The 19,103-nt window shown below is 40.6% G+C and overlaps 1 protein-coding gene across 1 annotated transcript in view; it reads right to left on the bottom strand.

Annotated features, from left to right (window-relative positions):
* Positions 1–19,103, bottom strand: part of CC2D1A (coiled-coil and C2 domain containing 1A) — a 259,462-nt gene that overhangs the window by 203,080 nt on the left and 37,279 nt on the right. Inside the window, exons 13-15 of the mRNA XM_053718166.1 lie at positions 18,335–18,480; positions 14,824–14,914; positions 13,142–13,314 (exon numbers count right to left, since the gene is read on the bottom strand). Of these exons, the coding sequence (XP_053574141.1) occupies positions 13,142–13,314; positions 14,824–14,914; positions 18,335–18,480 (410 nt within the window). The remainder of the gene's footprint in view (positions 1–13,141; positions 13,315–14,823; positions 14,915–18,334; positions 18,481–19,103) is intronic.

Below are 19,103 nucleotides of genomic sequence, written 5' to 3'. Positions count from 1 at the left end.
CCTTCAGGGAGTTCCAGACTGCACCCCAACCTAGAAGGCTGGCGTCTGTTGTTACAATGGTCCAATATGGCCTGCGAAAAGGTCATACCTTTGGACAGATGGACCCGAGATAACCACCAGAGAAGAGTATCTCTGGTTTCCTGATCCAGATTTAGTAGAGGGGACAAATCTGTGTAATCCCCATTCCACTGACTGAGCATGCATAATTGCAGCGGTCTGAGATGCAGGCGCGCAAATGGCACTATGTCCATCGCCGCTACCATTAAAACGATTACTTCCATGCACTGAGCCACCCTGGGGCGCGGAATGGAGTTTAGAACACGGCAAGCATTTAGAAGTTTTGATAACCTGGACTCTGTCAGGTAAATTTTCATTTCTATAGAATCTATCAGAGTCCCTAGGAAGGAAACCCTTGTGAGAGGAGATAGAGAACTCTTTTCTTCGTTCACTTTCCACCCATGCGACCTCAGAAATGCCAGAACTATCTCTGTATGAGACTTGGCAATTTGAAAGCTTGACGCCTGTATCAGGATGTCGTCTAGGTAAGGAGCCACCGATATGCCTCGCGGTCTTAGAACCGCAAGAAGTGAGCCCAGAACCTTTGTAAAAATTCTTGGGGCTGTAGCCAACCAGAATGGAAGAGCTACAAACTGGTAATGCCTGTCTAGAAAGGCAAACCTCAGGAACCGATGATGATTCTTGTGGATCGGAATGTGAAGGTAGGCATCCTTTAAATCCACTGTGGTCATGTACTGACCCTCTTGGATCATGGGTAAAATGGTTCGAATAGTTTCCATCTTGAATGACGGAACTCTGAGGAATTTGTTTAGGATCTTTAGATCCAAAATTGGTCTGAAGGTTCCCTCTTTTTTGGGAACCACAGATTTGAATAAAACCCCTGTCCTTGTTCCGTCCGCGGAACTGGATGGATCACTCCCATTACAAGGAGGTCTTGCACGCAGCTTAGGAATGCCTCTTTCTTTATCTGGTTTGCAGATAATCTTGAAAGGTGAAATCTCCCTTGTGGGGGAGAAGCTTTGAAGTCCAGAAGATATCCCTGAGATATGATCTCCAACGCCCAGGGATCCTGAACATCTCTTGCCCACGCCTGGGCGAAGAGAGAGAGTCTGCCCCCTACTAGATCCGTTGTTGGATAGGGGGCCGCTCCTTCATGCTGTCTTGGAGGCAGCAGCAGGCTTTCGGCCTGCTTGCCCTTGTTCCAGGACTGGGTAGGTTTCCAGGCCTGCTTAGATTGAGGAAAAGTTCCCTCTTGTTTTGAAGTAGAGGGAGCTGATCCTGCACCTGCCTTGAAATTTCGAAAGGCACGAAAATTAGACTGTTTGGCCCTTGATTTGGCCCTGTCCTGAGGAAGGGTATGAACCTTACCTCCAGTAATGTCAGCAATAATTTCTTTCAAACCAGGCCCGAATAAGGTCTGCCCCTTGAAAGGAATGTTAAGTAATTTAGACTTTGAAGTCACATCAGATGACCAGGAATTAAGCCATAGCGCCCTACGCGCCTGGATGGCGAATCCGGAATTCTTAGCCGTTAGTTTAGTCAAATGAACAATGGCATCGGAAACAAATGAGTTAGCTAGCTTAAGTGTTCTAAGCTTGTCAATAATTTCAGTCAATGGAGCTGTATGGAAGGCCTCTTCCAGGGCCTCAAACCAGAATGCCGCCGCAGCAGTGACAGGCGCAATGCATGCAAGGGGCTGTAAAATAAAAACCTTGTTGAATAAACATTTTCTTAAGGTAAACCTCTATATTTTTTTTCCATTGGAACTGAAAAAGCACAACTGTCCTCAACCGGGATAGTGGTACGCTTTGCTAAAGTAGAAACTGCTCCCTCCACCTTAGGGACTGTCTGCCATAAGTCCTGTGTAGTGGCATCTATTGGAAAAAATTTTCTAAATATAGGAGGTGGGGAAAAGGGCACACCGGGTCTATCCCACTCCTTACTAATAATTTCTGTAAGCCTTTTAGGTATTGGAAAAACATCAGTACTCACCGGCACTGCATAGTATTTATCCAGCCTACACAATTTATCTGGCACTGCAATTGTGTCACAGTCATTCAGAGCAGCTAATACCTCCCCAAGTAACACACGGAGGTTCTCAAGCTTAAATTTAAAATTAGAAATCTCTGAATCAGGTCTCCCCGATTCAGAGACGTCACCCACAGACTGAAGCTCTCCGTCCTCAGGTTCTGCATATTGTGACGCAGTATCAGACATGGCTCTTACAGCATCTACGCGCTCTGTATCTCGTCTAACCCCAGAGCTATCGCGCTTGCCTCTCAATTCAGGCAATCTGGCTAATACCTGTGACATGGTATTATTCATGATTGCAGCCATGTCCTGCAAAGTAATCGCTATGGGCATCCCTGATGTACTTGGCGCCATATTAGCGTGCGTCCCTCGAGCGGGAGGCGAAGGGTCCGACACGTGGGGAGAGTTAGTCGGCATAACTTCCCCCTCGACAGACCCCTCTGGTGACAATTCTTTTATAGATAAAGATTGATTTTTACTGTTTAAGGTGAAATCAATACATTTAGTACACATTCTCCTATGGGGCTCCACAATGGCTTTTAAACATAATGAACAAGTAGTTTCCTCTGTGTCAGACATGTTTGTACAGACTAGCAATGAGACTAGCAAGCTTGGAAAACACTTTAAACAAAGTTAACAAGCAATATAAAAAACGTTACTGTGCCTTTAAGAGAAACAAATTTTGGCAAAATTTGAAATAACAGTGAAAAAAAGGCAGTTACACTAACAAAGTTTTTTACAGTGTATGTAACAAGTTAGCAGGAGCATTGCACCCACTTGCAAATGGATGATTAACCCCTTAATACAAAAAACAGATTAACAAAATGAAAAATATGTTTTTTAAACAGTCATAACAACTGCCACAGCTCCTACTTTTGAACCCTTTTGAGCCCATCAGAGATGTCCTATAGCATGCAGGGGACTGCTGAGGGAAGCTGAATGTCACAGTTTGTAATTTTAAGTGCACCAACTGTAACTTTTATACTATAACAGTGGAAAGCCTCTGTTTCTAGGCAAAAATAAAGCCAGCCATGTGGAAAAAAACTAGGCCCCAATAAGTTTTATCACCAAAGCATATATAAAAAAACGATTAAACATGCCAGCAAACGTTTTATATTACACTTTTATAAGAGTATGTATCTCTGTTAATAAGCCTGATACCAGTCGCTATTAAATCACTGCATTTAGGCTTAACTTACATTAATCCGGTATCAGCAGCATTTTTCTAGCAAGTTCCATCCCTAGAAATATGTTTACTGCACATACCTTATTGCAGGAAAACCTGCACGCCATTCCCTCTCTGAAGTTACCTCACTCCTCAGAATATGTGAGAACGGCAATGGATCTTAGTTACTTCTGCTAAGATCATAGAAATCACAGGCAGATTCTTCTTCTAATGCTGCCTTTGATAAAACAGTACACTCCGGTACCATTTAAAAATAACAAACTTTTGATTGAAGTTAAGAAACTAACTATAATACACCACTCTCCTCTTACTACGTCCATCTTTGTTGAGACTTGCAAGAGAATGACTGGATATGGCAGTTAGGGGAGGAGCTATATAGCAGCTCTGCTGTGGGTGATCCTCTTGCAACTTCCTGTTGGGAAGGAGAATATCTCACAAGTAATGGATGATCCGTGGACTGGATACACTTAACAAGAGAAATACATAAGCTAGGTTGAAGGTCCAAGGTGCTACTAGTGCATCTACTAGAGTCGCCTTGGGATCCCTGGATCTGGACCCGTAGCAAGGAACCTTGAAGTTCTGACGAGACGCCATCAGATCCATGTCTGGAATGCCCCATAATTGAGTTATTTGAGCAAAGATCTCCGGGTGGAGTTCCCCACTCCCCCGGATTGGAATGTCTGACGACTCAGAAAAATCCGCCTCCCAGTTTTCCACACCTGGGATGTGGATCGCAGACAGGTGGCAGGAGTGATCCTCCGCCCATTGAATTATTTTGGTCACTTCTTTCATCGCCAGGGAACTCCTTGTTCCCTCCTGATGATTGATATACGCACACGGTCCGTCATGTTGTCTGACTGGAACCTTATGAATCTGGCCTTTGCTAGTTGAGGCCAAGCCCTGAGAGCATTGAATATCGCTCTCAGTTCCAGAATGTTTATCGGGAGAAGAGACTCTTCCCGAGACCATAGACCCTGAGCTTTCAGGGATTCCCAGACCGCGCCCCAGCCCACTAGGACTGGCGTCGGTCGTGACAATGACCCACTCTGGTCTGCGGAAGCTCATTCCCTGGGACAGATGGTCCAGGGTCAGCCACCAAAGGAGTGAATCTCTGGTCTTCTGATCTACTTGAATCATTGGAGACAAGTCTGTATAATCCCCATTCCACTGTTTGAGCATGCACAGTTGTAATGGTCTTAGATGAATTCGTGCAAAAGGAACTATGTCCATTGCTGCAACCATCAACCCTACTACTTCCATGCACTGCGCTATGGAAGGACGAGGAACAGAATGAAGAGCTTGACAAGAGCTTAGAAGTTTTGATTTTCTGACCTCTGTCAGAAAAATCCTCATTTCTAAGGAATCTATTATTGTTCCCAAGAAGGGAACTCTTGTCGACGGAGACAGAGAACGTTTTTCTATGTTCACCTTCAATCCGTGTGATCTGAGAAAGGCCAGAACGATGTCTGTATGAGCCTTTGCTTTTGACAGGGACGACGCTTGTATTATAATGTCGTCCAAGTAAGGTACTACTGCAATGCCCCTCTGTCTTAGAACCGCTAGAAGGGACCCTAGCACCTTTGTGAAAATCCTTGAGCCAGTGGCTAACCCGAATGGGAGGGCCACAAACTGGTAATGCTTGTCCAGAAAAGCGAACCTTAGGAAACTGATGATGTTCTTTGTGGATAGGAATATGTAGGTAACGCATCCTTTAGATCCACGGTAGTCATAAATTGACTTTCCTGGATAGTGGGTAGAATCGTTCGAATGGTTTCCATCTTGAACGATGGTACCTGAGAAATTTGTTTAGGAATCTTCAAATCCAAAATTGGTCTGAAAGTTCCCTCTTTTTTTGGGAACTACGAACAGATTGGAATAAAATCCCATTCCTTGTTCCTTTAATGGAACTGGGTGTATCACTCCCATCTTTAACAGGTCTTCTACACAATGTAAGAATGCCTGTCTCTTTATTTGGTTTGAGGATAAGTGAGACATGTGGAACCTTCCCCTTGGGGGTAGTTCCTTGAATTCCAGGAGATAACCTTGAGAAACTATTTCTAGCGCCCAGGGATCCTGAACATCTCTTGCCCAAGCCTGAGCAAAGAGAGAGAGAGGTCTGCCCCCCACTAGATCCGGTCCCGGATCGGGGGCTACTCCTTCATGCTGTTTTGTTAGCAGCGGCAGGCTTCTTGGCCTGCTTACCCCTTGTTCCAGCCTTGCGTCGGTTTCCAGGCTGGTTTGGGTTGTGAGGCATTACCCTCTTGCTTAGAGGATGCAGAATTAGAGGCCGGTCCGTTCCTGAAAATGCGAAAGGAAACGAAAATAGACTTATTTTTAGCCTTGAAAGACCTATCTTGTGGGAGGGGGCGTGGCCCTTTCCCCAGTGATGTCTGAAATAATCTCTTTCAATTCTGGTCCAAATAGAATTTTACCTTTGAAAGGGATGTTAAGCAATTTTGTCTTGGATGGACACATCCGCTGACCAAGGACTTTAGCCAAAGCGCTCTGCGCGCCACGATAGCAAACCCTGAATTTTTCGCCGCTAATCTAGCTAATTGCAAAGCGGCATCTAAAATAAAAGAGTTAGCCAATTTAAGTGCGGTGAACTCTGTCCATAACCTCCTCATATGGAGTCCTCTCTACTGAGCGACTTTTCTAGTTCCTCGAACCAGAACCCACGCTGCTGTTAGTGACAGGAACAATGCACGAAATGGGTTGTAGAAGGTAACCTTGCTGTACAAAATCTTTTTAAGCAAACCTTCCAATTTTTTATCCATAGGATCTTTGAAAGCACAACTATCTTCGATAGGAATAGTAGTGCGTTTGTTTAGAGTAGAAACTGCCCCCCTCGACCTTAGGGACTGTCTGCCATAAGTCCTTTCTGGGGTCGACCATAGGAAATAATTTCTTAAATATAGGGGGGGAACAAAAGGTATGCCGGGCTTTTCCCACTCCTTATTTACTATGTCCGCCACCCGCTTGGGTATAGGAAAAGCGTCGGGGTGCACCGGAAACCTTTAGGAACTTGTCCATCTTGCATAATTTCTCTGGAATGACCAAGTTGTCACAATCATCCAGAGTAGATAACACCTCCCTTAAGCAGTGCGCGGAGATGTTCTAATTTAAATTTAAATGTTACAAACATCAGGTTCAGCTTGTTGAGAAATTTTTCCTGAATCTGAAATTTCTCCATCTGACAAAACCTCCCTCATGGTCCCTTCAGATTGGTGTGAGGGTATGACAGAACAATTATCATCAGCGCCCTCCTGCTCTTCAGTGTTTAAAACAGAGCAATCGCGCTTTCTCTGATAAGTAGGCATTTTGGATAAAATATTTGCTATGGAGTTACCATAATTGTTGCATGGTAATAAGTATTGGCGCACTAGATGTACTAGGGGCCTCCTGCGTGGGCAAAACTGGTGTAGACACAGTAGGGGATGATGTAGTATCATGTTTACTCCCCTCATCTGAGGAATCATCTTGGGCAATTTCATTATCTGTGGCAGTACTGTCCTTACTTTGTTTGGACGCTATGGCACAATTATCACATAAATTTAAATGGGGAGACACATTGGCTTTCATACATATAGAACATAGCTTATCTGAAGGTACAGACATGTTAAACAGGCTTAAACTTGTCAACAAAGCACAAACAACTTTTTAAAACAAAACCGTTACTGTCTCTTTAAATTTTAAACAGAAAACACTTTATTACTGAATATGTGAAAAAGTATGAAGGAATTGTTCAAAAATTACCAAAATTTCACCACAGTGTCTTAAAGCATTAATAGTATTGCACACCAAATTTCAGAGCTTTAACCCTTAAAATAACGGAACCGGAGCCGTTTATAAATTAATTTAACCCCTATACAGTCCCAGCTATAGTCTTTGCTGAGACCCAACCAAGCCCAGAGGGGAATACGATACCAATTGACGCCTTCTAGAAGCTTTTCCAGCAATTTTTAGATCCTCACACATGCATCTGCATGCCCTGCTCTCCTCAAAAAACAACTGCGCAGTAATGGCGCGAAAATGAGGCTCAGTCTACAACTAGGAAGGCCCCTGACTGAAAAGGTTGGTCTAACACAGTGCCTGCCATTTAATAAACGTTCCCCAAGTTTATAAAATGCAAGATTGTCAGCATAAATATGATAAAATGCCCAAATAAGTAATCGTATTAGGCCCATAAAAATGTCTACCAGTTTTTTAGCCCATAATAAGCCCTTTATTCTGTTTGTTTGACTAAGAAAATGGCTTACCGGTCCCCATGAGGGGAAATGACAGCCTTCCAGCATTACATCGTCTTGTTAGAAATATGGCTAGTCATACCTTAAAGGGACAGTATACTGTAAAATAGTTTTTCCCTTAATGTGTTTACAATTGCTTTTTTTACCAACTGCAGAGTAAAAAATGTATGAAAATTAGCTTTTTAAGGTTTATTTCTGTATATTAAAGCTCTGATTTTGTGTTTTGAAGCCACAGCCTAATAAAATAGGTTGAGCTTGTAGGTATAATCAGATCTCATTACTGTATCACATTGTGCACATATACCTGCTTCTTTATCTTATATCTGTCCTTAAAACAATCACCAATATTTTGAGAGAACAATGGAAAATCAACATTTTATTACCTTATCTCTGCTTTATCACACTGGGAGTGTAATTTCTTCTGCTGGCTGTGTTTACAAAGCTTATCTATAGCTGGTACGCGCGGCCACAAACTTTCAGAATAGGTGGGGATACCACATGCTAAATTAACAATTTCAAATGCCAATATAAGGGTAAAGAAGCTGCTTGTAAACAATTTAATACACTCCAGCAGGTAAAGTGGATCATAGGGAACAAATTAAAGGGGAGAAATTTTTTGAGTAAACTGTCCCTTTAAGCAGAAAAGTCTGCTAACTGCTTCCCCCAACTGAAGTTACTTCATCTCAACAGTCCTATGTGGAAACAGGAATCGATTTTAGTTACTGTCTGCTAAAATCATCTTCCTCTCACAAACAGAAATCTTCATCCTTTTCTGTTTCAGAGTAAATAGTACATACCAGCACTATTTTAAAATAACAAACTCTTGATAGTGGAATAAAAAAACTACATTTTAAACACCACATACTCTTAACCATCTCCGTGGAGATGTTGCCTGTGCAACGGCAAAGAGAATGACTGGGGTGGGCGGAGCTAGGAGGGACTATATGGCCAGCTTTGCTGGGACTCTTTGCCATTTCCTGTTGGGGAAGAGATATTCCCACAAGTAAGGATGACGCCGTGGACCGGACACACCAATGTTGGAGAAATGAACTCAAAACACTCCTCTACTCAGAGGCCCAGAGGAAAGCGTTACAGCTCCGAAAGAAATATTTTTATGAAGGCAACCGCCCAGGTAGAATTCTTGCGAACACTCTGAGGGATAGAGACTCCCTAACACATATACACAGATTAAAAACTCAACAAGGAACATATATCCAAGATAGTAAGGCTATAGCAACTCACTTTCAAAACTTTTATCACCATCTATATAATCTAAATGCTAAGCATGACGCGACACACATACAACAAACTATAGAATATATAGAGTTAGCGAACCTGAACAAACTATCACAAACCCAAATATCAGACCTAGAGAGACCCATCACATTATCAGAGATACTAAAAGCTATTAAAGATCTCCCAGTAGGGAAAAGCCCTGGTCCTGACGGCCTCTCAAACCTTTATTATAAATCATATAGACAAATAATAGCCCCACACTTGCTGACACTTTTTAACGCATTAGACGGAGACATACAGCTCCCTAGAGATTCCCTAAATGCCCATATTTCTGTAATTTTAAAACCGGACAAACCACAAGACGACCCAGCCAGCTACCGCCCAATCTCACTATTGAACACATATATAAAGTTGTTGGGAAAAGTCTTAGCGAACCGATTTAATGCGGTCCTCAAAGATATAATACACACCGATCAAGTGGGATTTGTCCCTGGCCGAGAGGCGAGGGACAATACCCTTAGAGCCATAACACTCATTGATTATGCTAAACACCAAGGTATTGAGTCAGTTTTAGTGGCTATTGATGCTGAGAAAGCATTTGATCGGACTGATTGGCAATTTCTAAAATTAACGTTAAATAATATAGGATTCGGCCCCAAAACATTGAGAAGGATATTTAGTTTATATAGTCATCCCAGTGCTAAAGTAAAGGCAAACGGGATTCTATCATCAGCATTTCCAATACACAACGGTACACGACAGGGATGTCCCCTGTCCCCAATTTTATTTATCCTACAGATGGAAGTCCTTGCATCTCACATACGCAGAAATCAGAACATAAAAGGGATAACAATTGGCCAGCAGGACTATAAAGTTGCGATGTACGCCGATGACGTGCTATTCACAATATCATCCCCCTCTACATCTATCCCTGAGGTTCTTTTAGAACTAGATAGGTTCGGAAATTTTTCTAACTTTTTAGTTAACAAACAAAAATCCGAAATTTTAAACATTAACATGCCAGGTCCTAACTTCATATCTCTATCGAGGGCATGCCCGCTTAGATTAAAAGTAGATTCAATAAAATACTTGGGAGTTAATTTGTCCCCTAACCAGACAACACTATTTGACAAAAACTATAATACACTGCTCCTTAATACACAACGTGACCTCAAGAAGTGGTCGAACAAACCTCTGTCATGGTGGGGGAGGATACAGGCGATAAAAATGACCACATTACCTAGAATCTTGTATATACTGCAAACAGTACCCCTCCATCTGCCCAGTTGGTACATAACTAGACTTCAAAGATGCATAAATACATTCATATGGGGTAGGTGCAGACCGAGAATTAACAGAAATACAATGTACAGACCTATTTTGAAGGGTGGGTTAGGATTACCTAAGAATGAGGAATATTATCAAGCTGTGACAATGCAACGGATACTTGACTGGCATAATACACAAGAGCGTAAGGCATGGGTGACGTTGGACTCACAAATTCTTAGGGCACCTCTTGTACAGGCTCTTTGCTGGGTATCAAAAGACCTCAGACCCCCCCAATGCCGACAACTCGAATTACATAAGCAACTTTTTAAGAATTGGGACCATATTATAGCCTCCAGACCTTACATCTCTACCTACAGATCCCCCCTGTTCCCGATTACACTAAACATAGAAATGGTAGGAGGCCTAGACAAAGGGTTTCAAAGGCTGACGGAATGGGATTACACAATCCCATTATTTAACTTCACAGAAGCGGGCAAGCTCCTAGAGAGAGATAAATTAACTAACATAGCTGATGGAAGATTCACAAAATGGCTTAAATATGCACAATTACACCATTATATACACACCTCCCCATTCAAATCGGACCTTCTGAGCAGTTGTGCTACACTGGTATTACACCGAGGGGGACTCTTTCCATATCACGCAAGCTACTTACAAACAACCCGATGGCAATGTTGCCGACTTACACAGATAGATGGAGTTCAGACTTAAAAGAACACATAGAGCCTGAAACCTGGGAACAAATTTTTAGATCAGTCAAAAAATCCTCAACCTCTCCAGTATTGCTAGAATTAAACTTCAAAATCCTTTTAAGGTGGTACCTGACCCCATCTAGGCTGTCGAGTATATACCCCAATGCACCTAGCCTATGTTGGCGTGAGTGTGGAGAACGCGGTGACTTGCTACACATGTGGTGGTACTGCCCTAGGGTCCACTTATTGTGGAAAGTAGTTTAACTACAATTTAAGAAATGTGTGGCTGAAACATTTACGTTGACCCCAAACATGGCACTGTTGAACAACATGCCCAAATTGAAATGTAGGTTAAGATTGTTGGTCTTACAGATCGGCATCAACAGTGCGAGGAGGCTAATAGCCCCCGCCACTGGAAAAAGTCAGTATCTTTGACTAGATCTATGTGGCTGGAGGAAGTAGAGGAGCAGTACTCTTTGGAAAAATATGGTTACATGTGTCGAAATCAAACAGACATGATCTTAAATGCTAAATTTTTGTGGCAGGAATCACTTTCGGGGTAGGCCACTCTGCTCACCATAGTGACATCTCACACTCACTGCCCTTAGCCACAGAAGGGCCTATCATACAGGTAACAGCTCCATTAGAGTTGGAGTTAGATAGCAACTTAGCCTGACACATAGATTAGGGGCTGCAGACCTCGGAGAGTACCAGACCGTTCTAAATATCTATAGCTACTTCATACTGCTAGGACATGAAATATCTTTGGGGCCGGACCTGGGGACCTGAAGGTAAAGAGACAATTTCTGAGGATAATTGTTTAGATTAATTGTTTAACTTTATCACATTGACGTTGATATTGTTTTGCACCTTTAATACGTAATTGAAGGCATCCGAGCAAGAGACCCATTACCCACATATCTGATAGACATGAATGGAATGTTTGCACTTACTGTACAATCTATATCAGTATGATGTATTTTTATCTATGTCTTCATGTATTGCGAAAATCATTAATAAAAATAATAAATAAAAAAAAATAAAAAAAAAATGCCCAAATAAAGCAATCGATTTAGCCCATAAAAGTGTCTACCAGTTTTATAGCCCATATTAAGCCCTTTATTCTGTTTGAGACTAAGAAAATGGCTTACCGGTCCCCATGAGGGGAAATGACAGCCTTCCAGCATTACACAGTCTTGTTAGAAATATGGCTAGTCATACCTTAAGCAGAAAAGTCTGCTAACTGTTTCCCCCAACTGAAGTTACTTCATCTCAACAGTCCTATGTGGAAACAGCAATCGATTTTAGTTACTGTCTGCTAAAATCATCTTCCTCTCACAAACAGAAATCTTCATTCTTTTCCGTTTCAGAGTAAATAGTACATACCAGCACTATTTTAAAATAACAAACTCTTGATAGTGGAATAAAAAAACTACTTTTAAACACCACATACTCTTAACCATCTCCATGGAGATGTTGCCTGTGCAACGGCAAAGAGAATGACTGGGGTGGGCGGAGCCTAGGAGGGACTATATGGCCAGCTTTGCTGGGACTCTTTGCCATTTCCTGTTGGGGAAGAGATATTCCCACAAGTAAGGATGACGCCGTGGACCGGACACACCAATGTTGGAGAAATATCACTGGAGTAATGAAGCTGCTTTTGCGGCTGCTCCCACCTTTAAGAGAGATAGAAGATTTGCTCAGAATCACGGACTGCAGAGGTACTGTAAAGTATATTTTTCACACTAGCCACGGCAGGCTACCACCAAGCAGGAAGGCATTATTACACATATTGAAGATATAAAAGTTAAGTACTGACTATACCTATATATGATCCATCTGATTTATTAGGCCTATCACCAAACTAATAAGGAATATTTTGTCTGCAGTACACGGCTAAGTACATATAGGCCAAAAGTATACCATCTAAGCCTAATTGTTTACATATTGGGAGACGTCCCAGGACTATATTATTCAACTTTACCATTTGGGTAGCCTCAAAGTGCTAATTTCATGTGTTTTTATATAAATGCTGGAATTCTTTTATTAAAAATGTTTTAATTTTATTTTTTGCTTAACAGCTAATAGATTGATTTCTATACATCTGCAAATAGTTATTGCTGTTGTTCTTATGCTATAAGGAGTTTTACTATCTATAGAAACATATTTCTTACAACTGTTTTTTATTTTTATTTTAATTAAATTGCAATTGTAAGTTAACATTGTGAGTGAAAGTGTTTAATTATTTGACTAGTTTGACTCCGCTTTTAGCGCCCATCCACACTGTTTGATTGATTGCTTTTATCTTTGGGAAGGAGATATTTAGAAGGGGCAGTGAGTCTGTAGTTTAGCGCCACACTTCTCTTACGTTTCACAAAACTATTTTAAAGTACACAGTCCCTTTAGTAATATAAATCACCCAACAGAGCCCACTTCATTACCTTTGTGATATCTACAGGCATTCCCCCTTTTGAAGCTTCAATCATAGGATCCAGTCCCTTGGCTTGACGCAAGAACATCTTGGCACCTTCCATGTCACGGTGCTGCTTGGCACGAAGAGCGGCAGCCATGAGCTGCTTCCGCCTCCCTTCTAGAAACTGGAGCTGCTGTTGGGCTGAGAGACAAAGAGGAGAGGAAGAGTAATTGATAAGAAGGCTTTACTGGTGTACACATTTAAGAGGAAGAGAGAAAAGGTGAATGAAAGGAAGGTATAATGAAACAGGAGCAGAATATGTTGAAGCAGACAAAGTGTGAAAAAGTTAAGCTTAGGGAGTTTAGAGGGACAGTCCAGTTAAAATTAAACTTTCATGATTCAGATGGGGCATGCAATTTTAAACAACTTTCCAATTTACTTTTATCATTAAAATGTGCTTTGTTCTCTTGGTATTCTTTGTGGAAAGCTAAACCTAGGTAGTCTCATATGCTAAATTTCTAAGCTGTTGAAGGATGCCTCTTATCTCAGTGCATTTTGACAGTTAGACACTGCTAGTTCATGTGTCTTATATACATAACATTGTGCTCACTCCCGCTGCGTCAGCACTGATGGCTAAAATGCAAGTCTGTCAAAAGAACCGAGATAAGGAGGCAGTCTGCAGAGGCTTAGAAACCAGGTAATCAGACAGGGGAAAAGTGTAGTAATATAACCGTGTTGGTTGTGCAAAACTGGGAAATGGTAATAAAGGCATTATCTATCTTTTCAAACAAAAATTCTGGAATAGAAAGTCCCCTTAAGCCCTTTGGATACTGAGAAATTCAGAAAAAAAACTTGGCCAAAGTACAAGAGAATCTTTAGCATTTTTGCCATCACTCCATTTAAACAGAAATCAGCACCAACGATGATTGTTACAAAGAGTAACACAAACAGTGTCACTCTCTGTAACGATTGGCAATCTGCCTTTATATGGTAAGGGAGCACAATCGTTTCTCGCTTACCATATAAAGGCAGATGACATCTTACCCCAGCTGTAGTCTCCTCTGTCTAAGCTGACAGCAGGGAACGCAACATACACCTCTATGTTGTATGTAGGTACTATGTCAACACAGTATGCTGGGCAAAGCACTGTATGACGTATTACCTACATCCAAATGGAGCAAGGGTTAAAAGGACACTGTACTATAACATTTGTTTCCCCTTACTGTGTTCCAAAAGATTTGTTATACCTACTGCAGAGTATACAATTATGAGAAATTGCTCCTTCATGATTATTTTTGTATTTAAAATAGCTGGTTTTGATCATGTGCATAAAAAAAATTTGACTGAGCCTGCAGGTAAAAGCAGACCTGCTAATGTTATCTATGCCTAAACATAGCAAGGTATTTGAATGCTTATTATGGCTGGGCACAACCAGCTATTTTAAATACAAAATATCTAATCTCTCAGCAGTTGTAGGAGAGAGACACACAATTGGTGCAACTGCCTCCTGTTTACATAGCTTTTCTACAGAGAATATGTTTGTTATTCATATTTTCAGGGTAGGTGGTGGTTTCCACAGGCAAATGCAGATATTTCAATTAACAATATAAAAATGTAAACTAGCTGTTAGGTTGCAAAATGTCAACTAGAGAAGAATGGAAGAAAATAAATGCTATAGTTAAATATATATGGTCAGGAGTGAACACGTACCTTTTCCAGAGATTTGTGGGCTCTTTGAAGGGGAAATTTTTTGGGGTGCTGCTGGTTGCGGCTGTGATGCTGGTCTAGACCCAGGAGGAACCTGCACAAGGGATAGAGGACTCATTAGGAGTCTATTACATTTACTACTAATTTTAGAAGATACTGATACCTGACAGACCCAACTAGGGTAGCCACCTCAGCTATGGTTTGCTGGACAACTGCAAATACACATACTGCGGGGAGAAAAATACATATAGTTATGCTGGACAGCACTATTCATGTTTCCACTTGAACACCCTGCAGAATGTGCAAGTCATAGCTGTCCACAGAGAGATATGGTTGAGGAGGTTATCCATAGACCCAACATATTTAAGTGGAAAATGCTTAAATATAACTGCCCAAACACACAACATTATATTAAAATATTGAACACATTTTTTCTCTCTCTCGATGTTAAATCTCATAACACAGATTTCTGCCACCTATGGTCTGTCGGCTAGTACTTAGCCAGTTACTGGAATTCATCTACACCTAGACCATGGACTCAGCCTGCGGTACAGAAGAAGAGCAGAGTGGCATTGGTTTTTTTGGCCCCTAATAGCATGGGTCTTGATGCAATATCAAAAACACAAGCCCCATTGAAAAAAACAGCTGGAGTTAAGGAGTTAAAAAGGAAACAAAAAAAATTATTTCATGATTCAGATAGAACACACAATTTTAAAGAACTTTCTAATTTACTTCTATTACCAAATTTTATTTGTTCGCTTGGTATCTTTTTTTGAAAAGTTGTGACTTAAAGGACCAGTCAACACATTAGATTTGCATAATCAACAAATGCAATATAACAAGACAATGCAATAGCACTTAGTCTGAACTTCAAATGAGTAGTAGATTTTTTGTATGTATATTTCCACTCCCCTTGTACCATGTGATAGCAATCAGCCAATCACAAATGCATATACGTATAGTCTGTGAATTCTTGCACATGCTCAGTAAGATCTGGTGACTCAAAAATTGTAAATATAAAAGACATTTTTTTTAATGGAAGTAAATTGGAAAGTTGTTTAAAATTACATGCTGTATCTGAATCATGAAAATGTAATTTAACCTGAGTGTCCCTTTAAGGAGTGTACTTGTGTCTAGAGCCCAACATGGCAGCAGTTTTGCAAGAATGATATCCAATAGCAAAAGAACAAGATGGCGGCACTATTTCCTGTCATGTAGTGCTCCAGACACCTACCTAGGTATCTCTTCAACAAAGAACACAATAAGAAAGAGGCAAATTTGATAATAGAAGTAAATTGAATCCCAAACATTTTAGCTGTACCATAATGTGGCATGTTTCCTTGTCTGCCAAAGAAGGACACACTGTGAGATGCCTTTGGTCTGAAGTCTGATGTGTGTATGTTGATACCATTAATCCTTGGCTGCCACAGAGGACACACTGCACTGGTTTGCAAGGCAATGAAACCAGTACCATATCTGTCTGTTTAAATGTGCTGATGGGTGACGTTGGCATGGTATTTGCATTAATCTCTTGAAACACATGAAAAGCACTGGCATTAAAGGGCTTGCTGAAGCCTATACTTAGTCAGAGGTAGACATGTAACGGGCATTAAAGGGATAGTAAACACCAAAAAATGTATTGTTTAAAAAGATAGATAATCCCTTTATTTACCATTACCCAGTTTTGCATAACCAACACTATTATATGAATATACTTCTGTAATTACCTTGTATCTAAGCTTCTGCTGACTGCCGCCTTATATCAGATCATTTGATAGACTTGCATTTTAGGCAATTAGTGCTAGTTCCATATGCGTGAGCACAGTGTTATCTATATGAAACACATGAACTAACGCCCTCTAGCTGTGAAAACCTGTCAAATGCATTCAGCTAAGAGGCGGCCTTCAAGGGCTTAGAAATTATCATATGAGCCTACCTAGGTTTAGCTTTCAACTAAGAATACTAACAGAACAAAAGCAAATTTGATGAAAAAAAAGAAAATGAGAAAGTTGTTTAAAAATGACATGCCCTATCTGAATTATGGAATTTTAATGTGGACTTTACTATCCCTTTAAAGGGCTTGCTGAAGCTTATAGTTAGTCAGATATAGGCATGTAACTGGCATTCAAGGGACTTACTGGGAGGGCCATCTGTCTGAATTCTGTTTCAGCATAAAAGGTGTGATTTGACATGCCCAAACGGTTTATCTTTAAAAGGGATATGAAACCCAAAATCTTCCATGATTCAAATAGCGCATGCGGCGTTAAACAACCTTCTAAATTTACTTCTATTATCAATTTTTCTTCGTTCTCTTGGCATCTTTTGTTGAAAACCAGGGACATATGCTTAGGAGCCGCCACATTCTAGGAGCACTATATGGTAGCAGTTTTGAAAAAAAGAGTGTTATCCATTTGCAAGAGCACTAGACGACAGCACTATTTCCTGCCATGCAGTGCTCCAGATGCCTACCTAGGTATCTCTTCAACACAGAAAATCATGGGAACAAAGCAAATGTGATAATAGTAAAATTGAATTTTAAAAATAGTATGCTGTGTCTGAATCAAAAAAGAACATTTTTGGGTTTCATATCCCTTTAAATAATAGCTTATGTTAGGAATATTTTACATAGTAGGCTACTATTATTAAAGGGACATTCATCTCTTGATTTAATTCCACTTAAATTATTTAATTATGCACAGTAAAAAAAAAACTAAAAAAAAACCTTTGTAAAGCAATTTCATTACTCACTGAGCTTGATTTTCCTGTAATTTAAACTTTAAAAATTGTAGCTATTCCACAACCCTCACAGATTCAGGTGGGAATTTTTTAAATTCCAAACCCCAACCCTTTTACATGCTGCACAGTGATTGTTTGAGAACTACAGGATTTATTCTAATAGGCCACATCAAAGGATATAAGATAAACAACACTTAACATTTAAGAGGCTTTTAACCCCTTGTACCATATGGACGTAGGTACTACATCACACAGTACTTTGCCCAGTGTACTATGTTGATGTCCAACACTGTAGCACATGCTGCGATCCGGTCTATCGGTTTAGACAGCCAAGACTGCAGCTGGGGGTAGAAGGTGCCTGCCAATGGAGAACTGATCGTGCTCCCTTTACCATATGAAGCCAGATCACCGATACAGACAGTGGCACTATCAGTATCTTCTGCGGTGGTACGGGAGGGAATGAGGGAGGTGGGTCGCCTATCACTGGAAGGGGAAGGTTCCGTACGCTACAGAAAATATTTTACTAGGAGAAAGGGAGGGGCGCCCTACAGTTTGATCGCATTGGAGACAGAAGGTGGGGTATAAGTAAATAAACTAGATTTCATATTCATATACTTGTGCAATAAAGTTACTGTCGTCTAAATATCCCCAGCATATATTTCCTTCTCCTGAAATGACTGATTCCTACAAGTTTTAACCATCAAAACACAAAATCGAATGTGGTCTTTTATGTAAATTATGTAAGACTATCAGGCAATAATATTTAAATATTGCTAACCTTTAGTGTGGATGCTGGCTTTTCATCTTCTTCATCCCCTTCACTGTCTCCTTCCTGCTGATTCGCCAGCTTCATGGCGGTTTCTAATACTCCCACAATGCTTTGCTCTTGTGATGATGGGTCTGTTCCCTGGATAGGGGGAAATCCTAAAATGACGACAATTTTACTAACAAACCAAATGATTCAAAAACTTGAAAGCAGGGATTACTAACTACATTTTAAAAATTTCAGAGCTAAATAACTTTTCTAAAATATAAAACAATATATAATACATATACGTTAGATTCATAGTGAACATTTTTATTCTAATACAATTGCAATAAATAATTATAGGGCTAATGGTACTGTGTGACTTAGCTTACCTTCTAGGATAAAAAAGAAGTTCTACAAAAATATCTACTTTATTTGCAGTAACTCAAAATATCAAAATTTATGGTTACCTGATAAATTATTTTCTTTCCTGGCATGGAGAGTCCACGAATCCATTCTAATTACTAGTGGCAATTCAACTCCCGGCCACCAGGAGGAGGCAAAGAACACCCCAACAAAAGCCTTAAGTATCCCTCCCACTTCCCATAACTCCCAGTCATTCAGCCGAGGGAATACGGAAAGAGAAGAAACCAAGGGTATAGAGGTGCCTGAAGTTTAGAAAAATAAAACAATAAGCCGTCCAATATAGACAAGGGGCGGATCATGGACTCTCAATGCCAGGAAAGAAAATAATCAGGTTAGCATAATTTTTGTTTTCTTTTTAAATGGCATGGAGAGT

Source organism: Bombina bombina, chromosome 6 (genome assembly GCF_027579735.1).
Source record: "Bombina bombina isolate aBomBom1 chromosome 6, aBomBom1.pri, whole genome shotgun sequence".
Classification (NCBI taxonomy): domain Eukaryota; kingdom Metazoa; phylum Chordata; class Amphibia; order Anura; family Bombinatoridae; genus Bombina; species Bombina bombina.
Note: the sequence above shows the minus strand (reverse complement) of the source record. Positions and strands in the feature narration are given on the sequence as shown.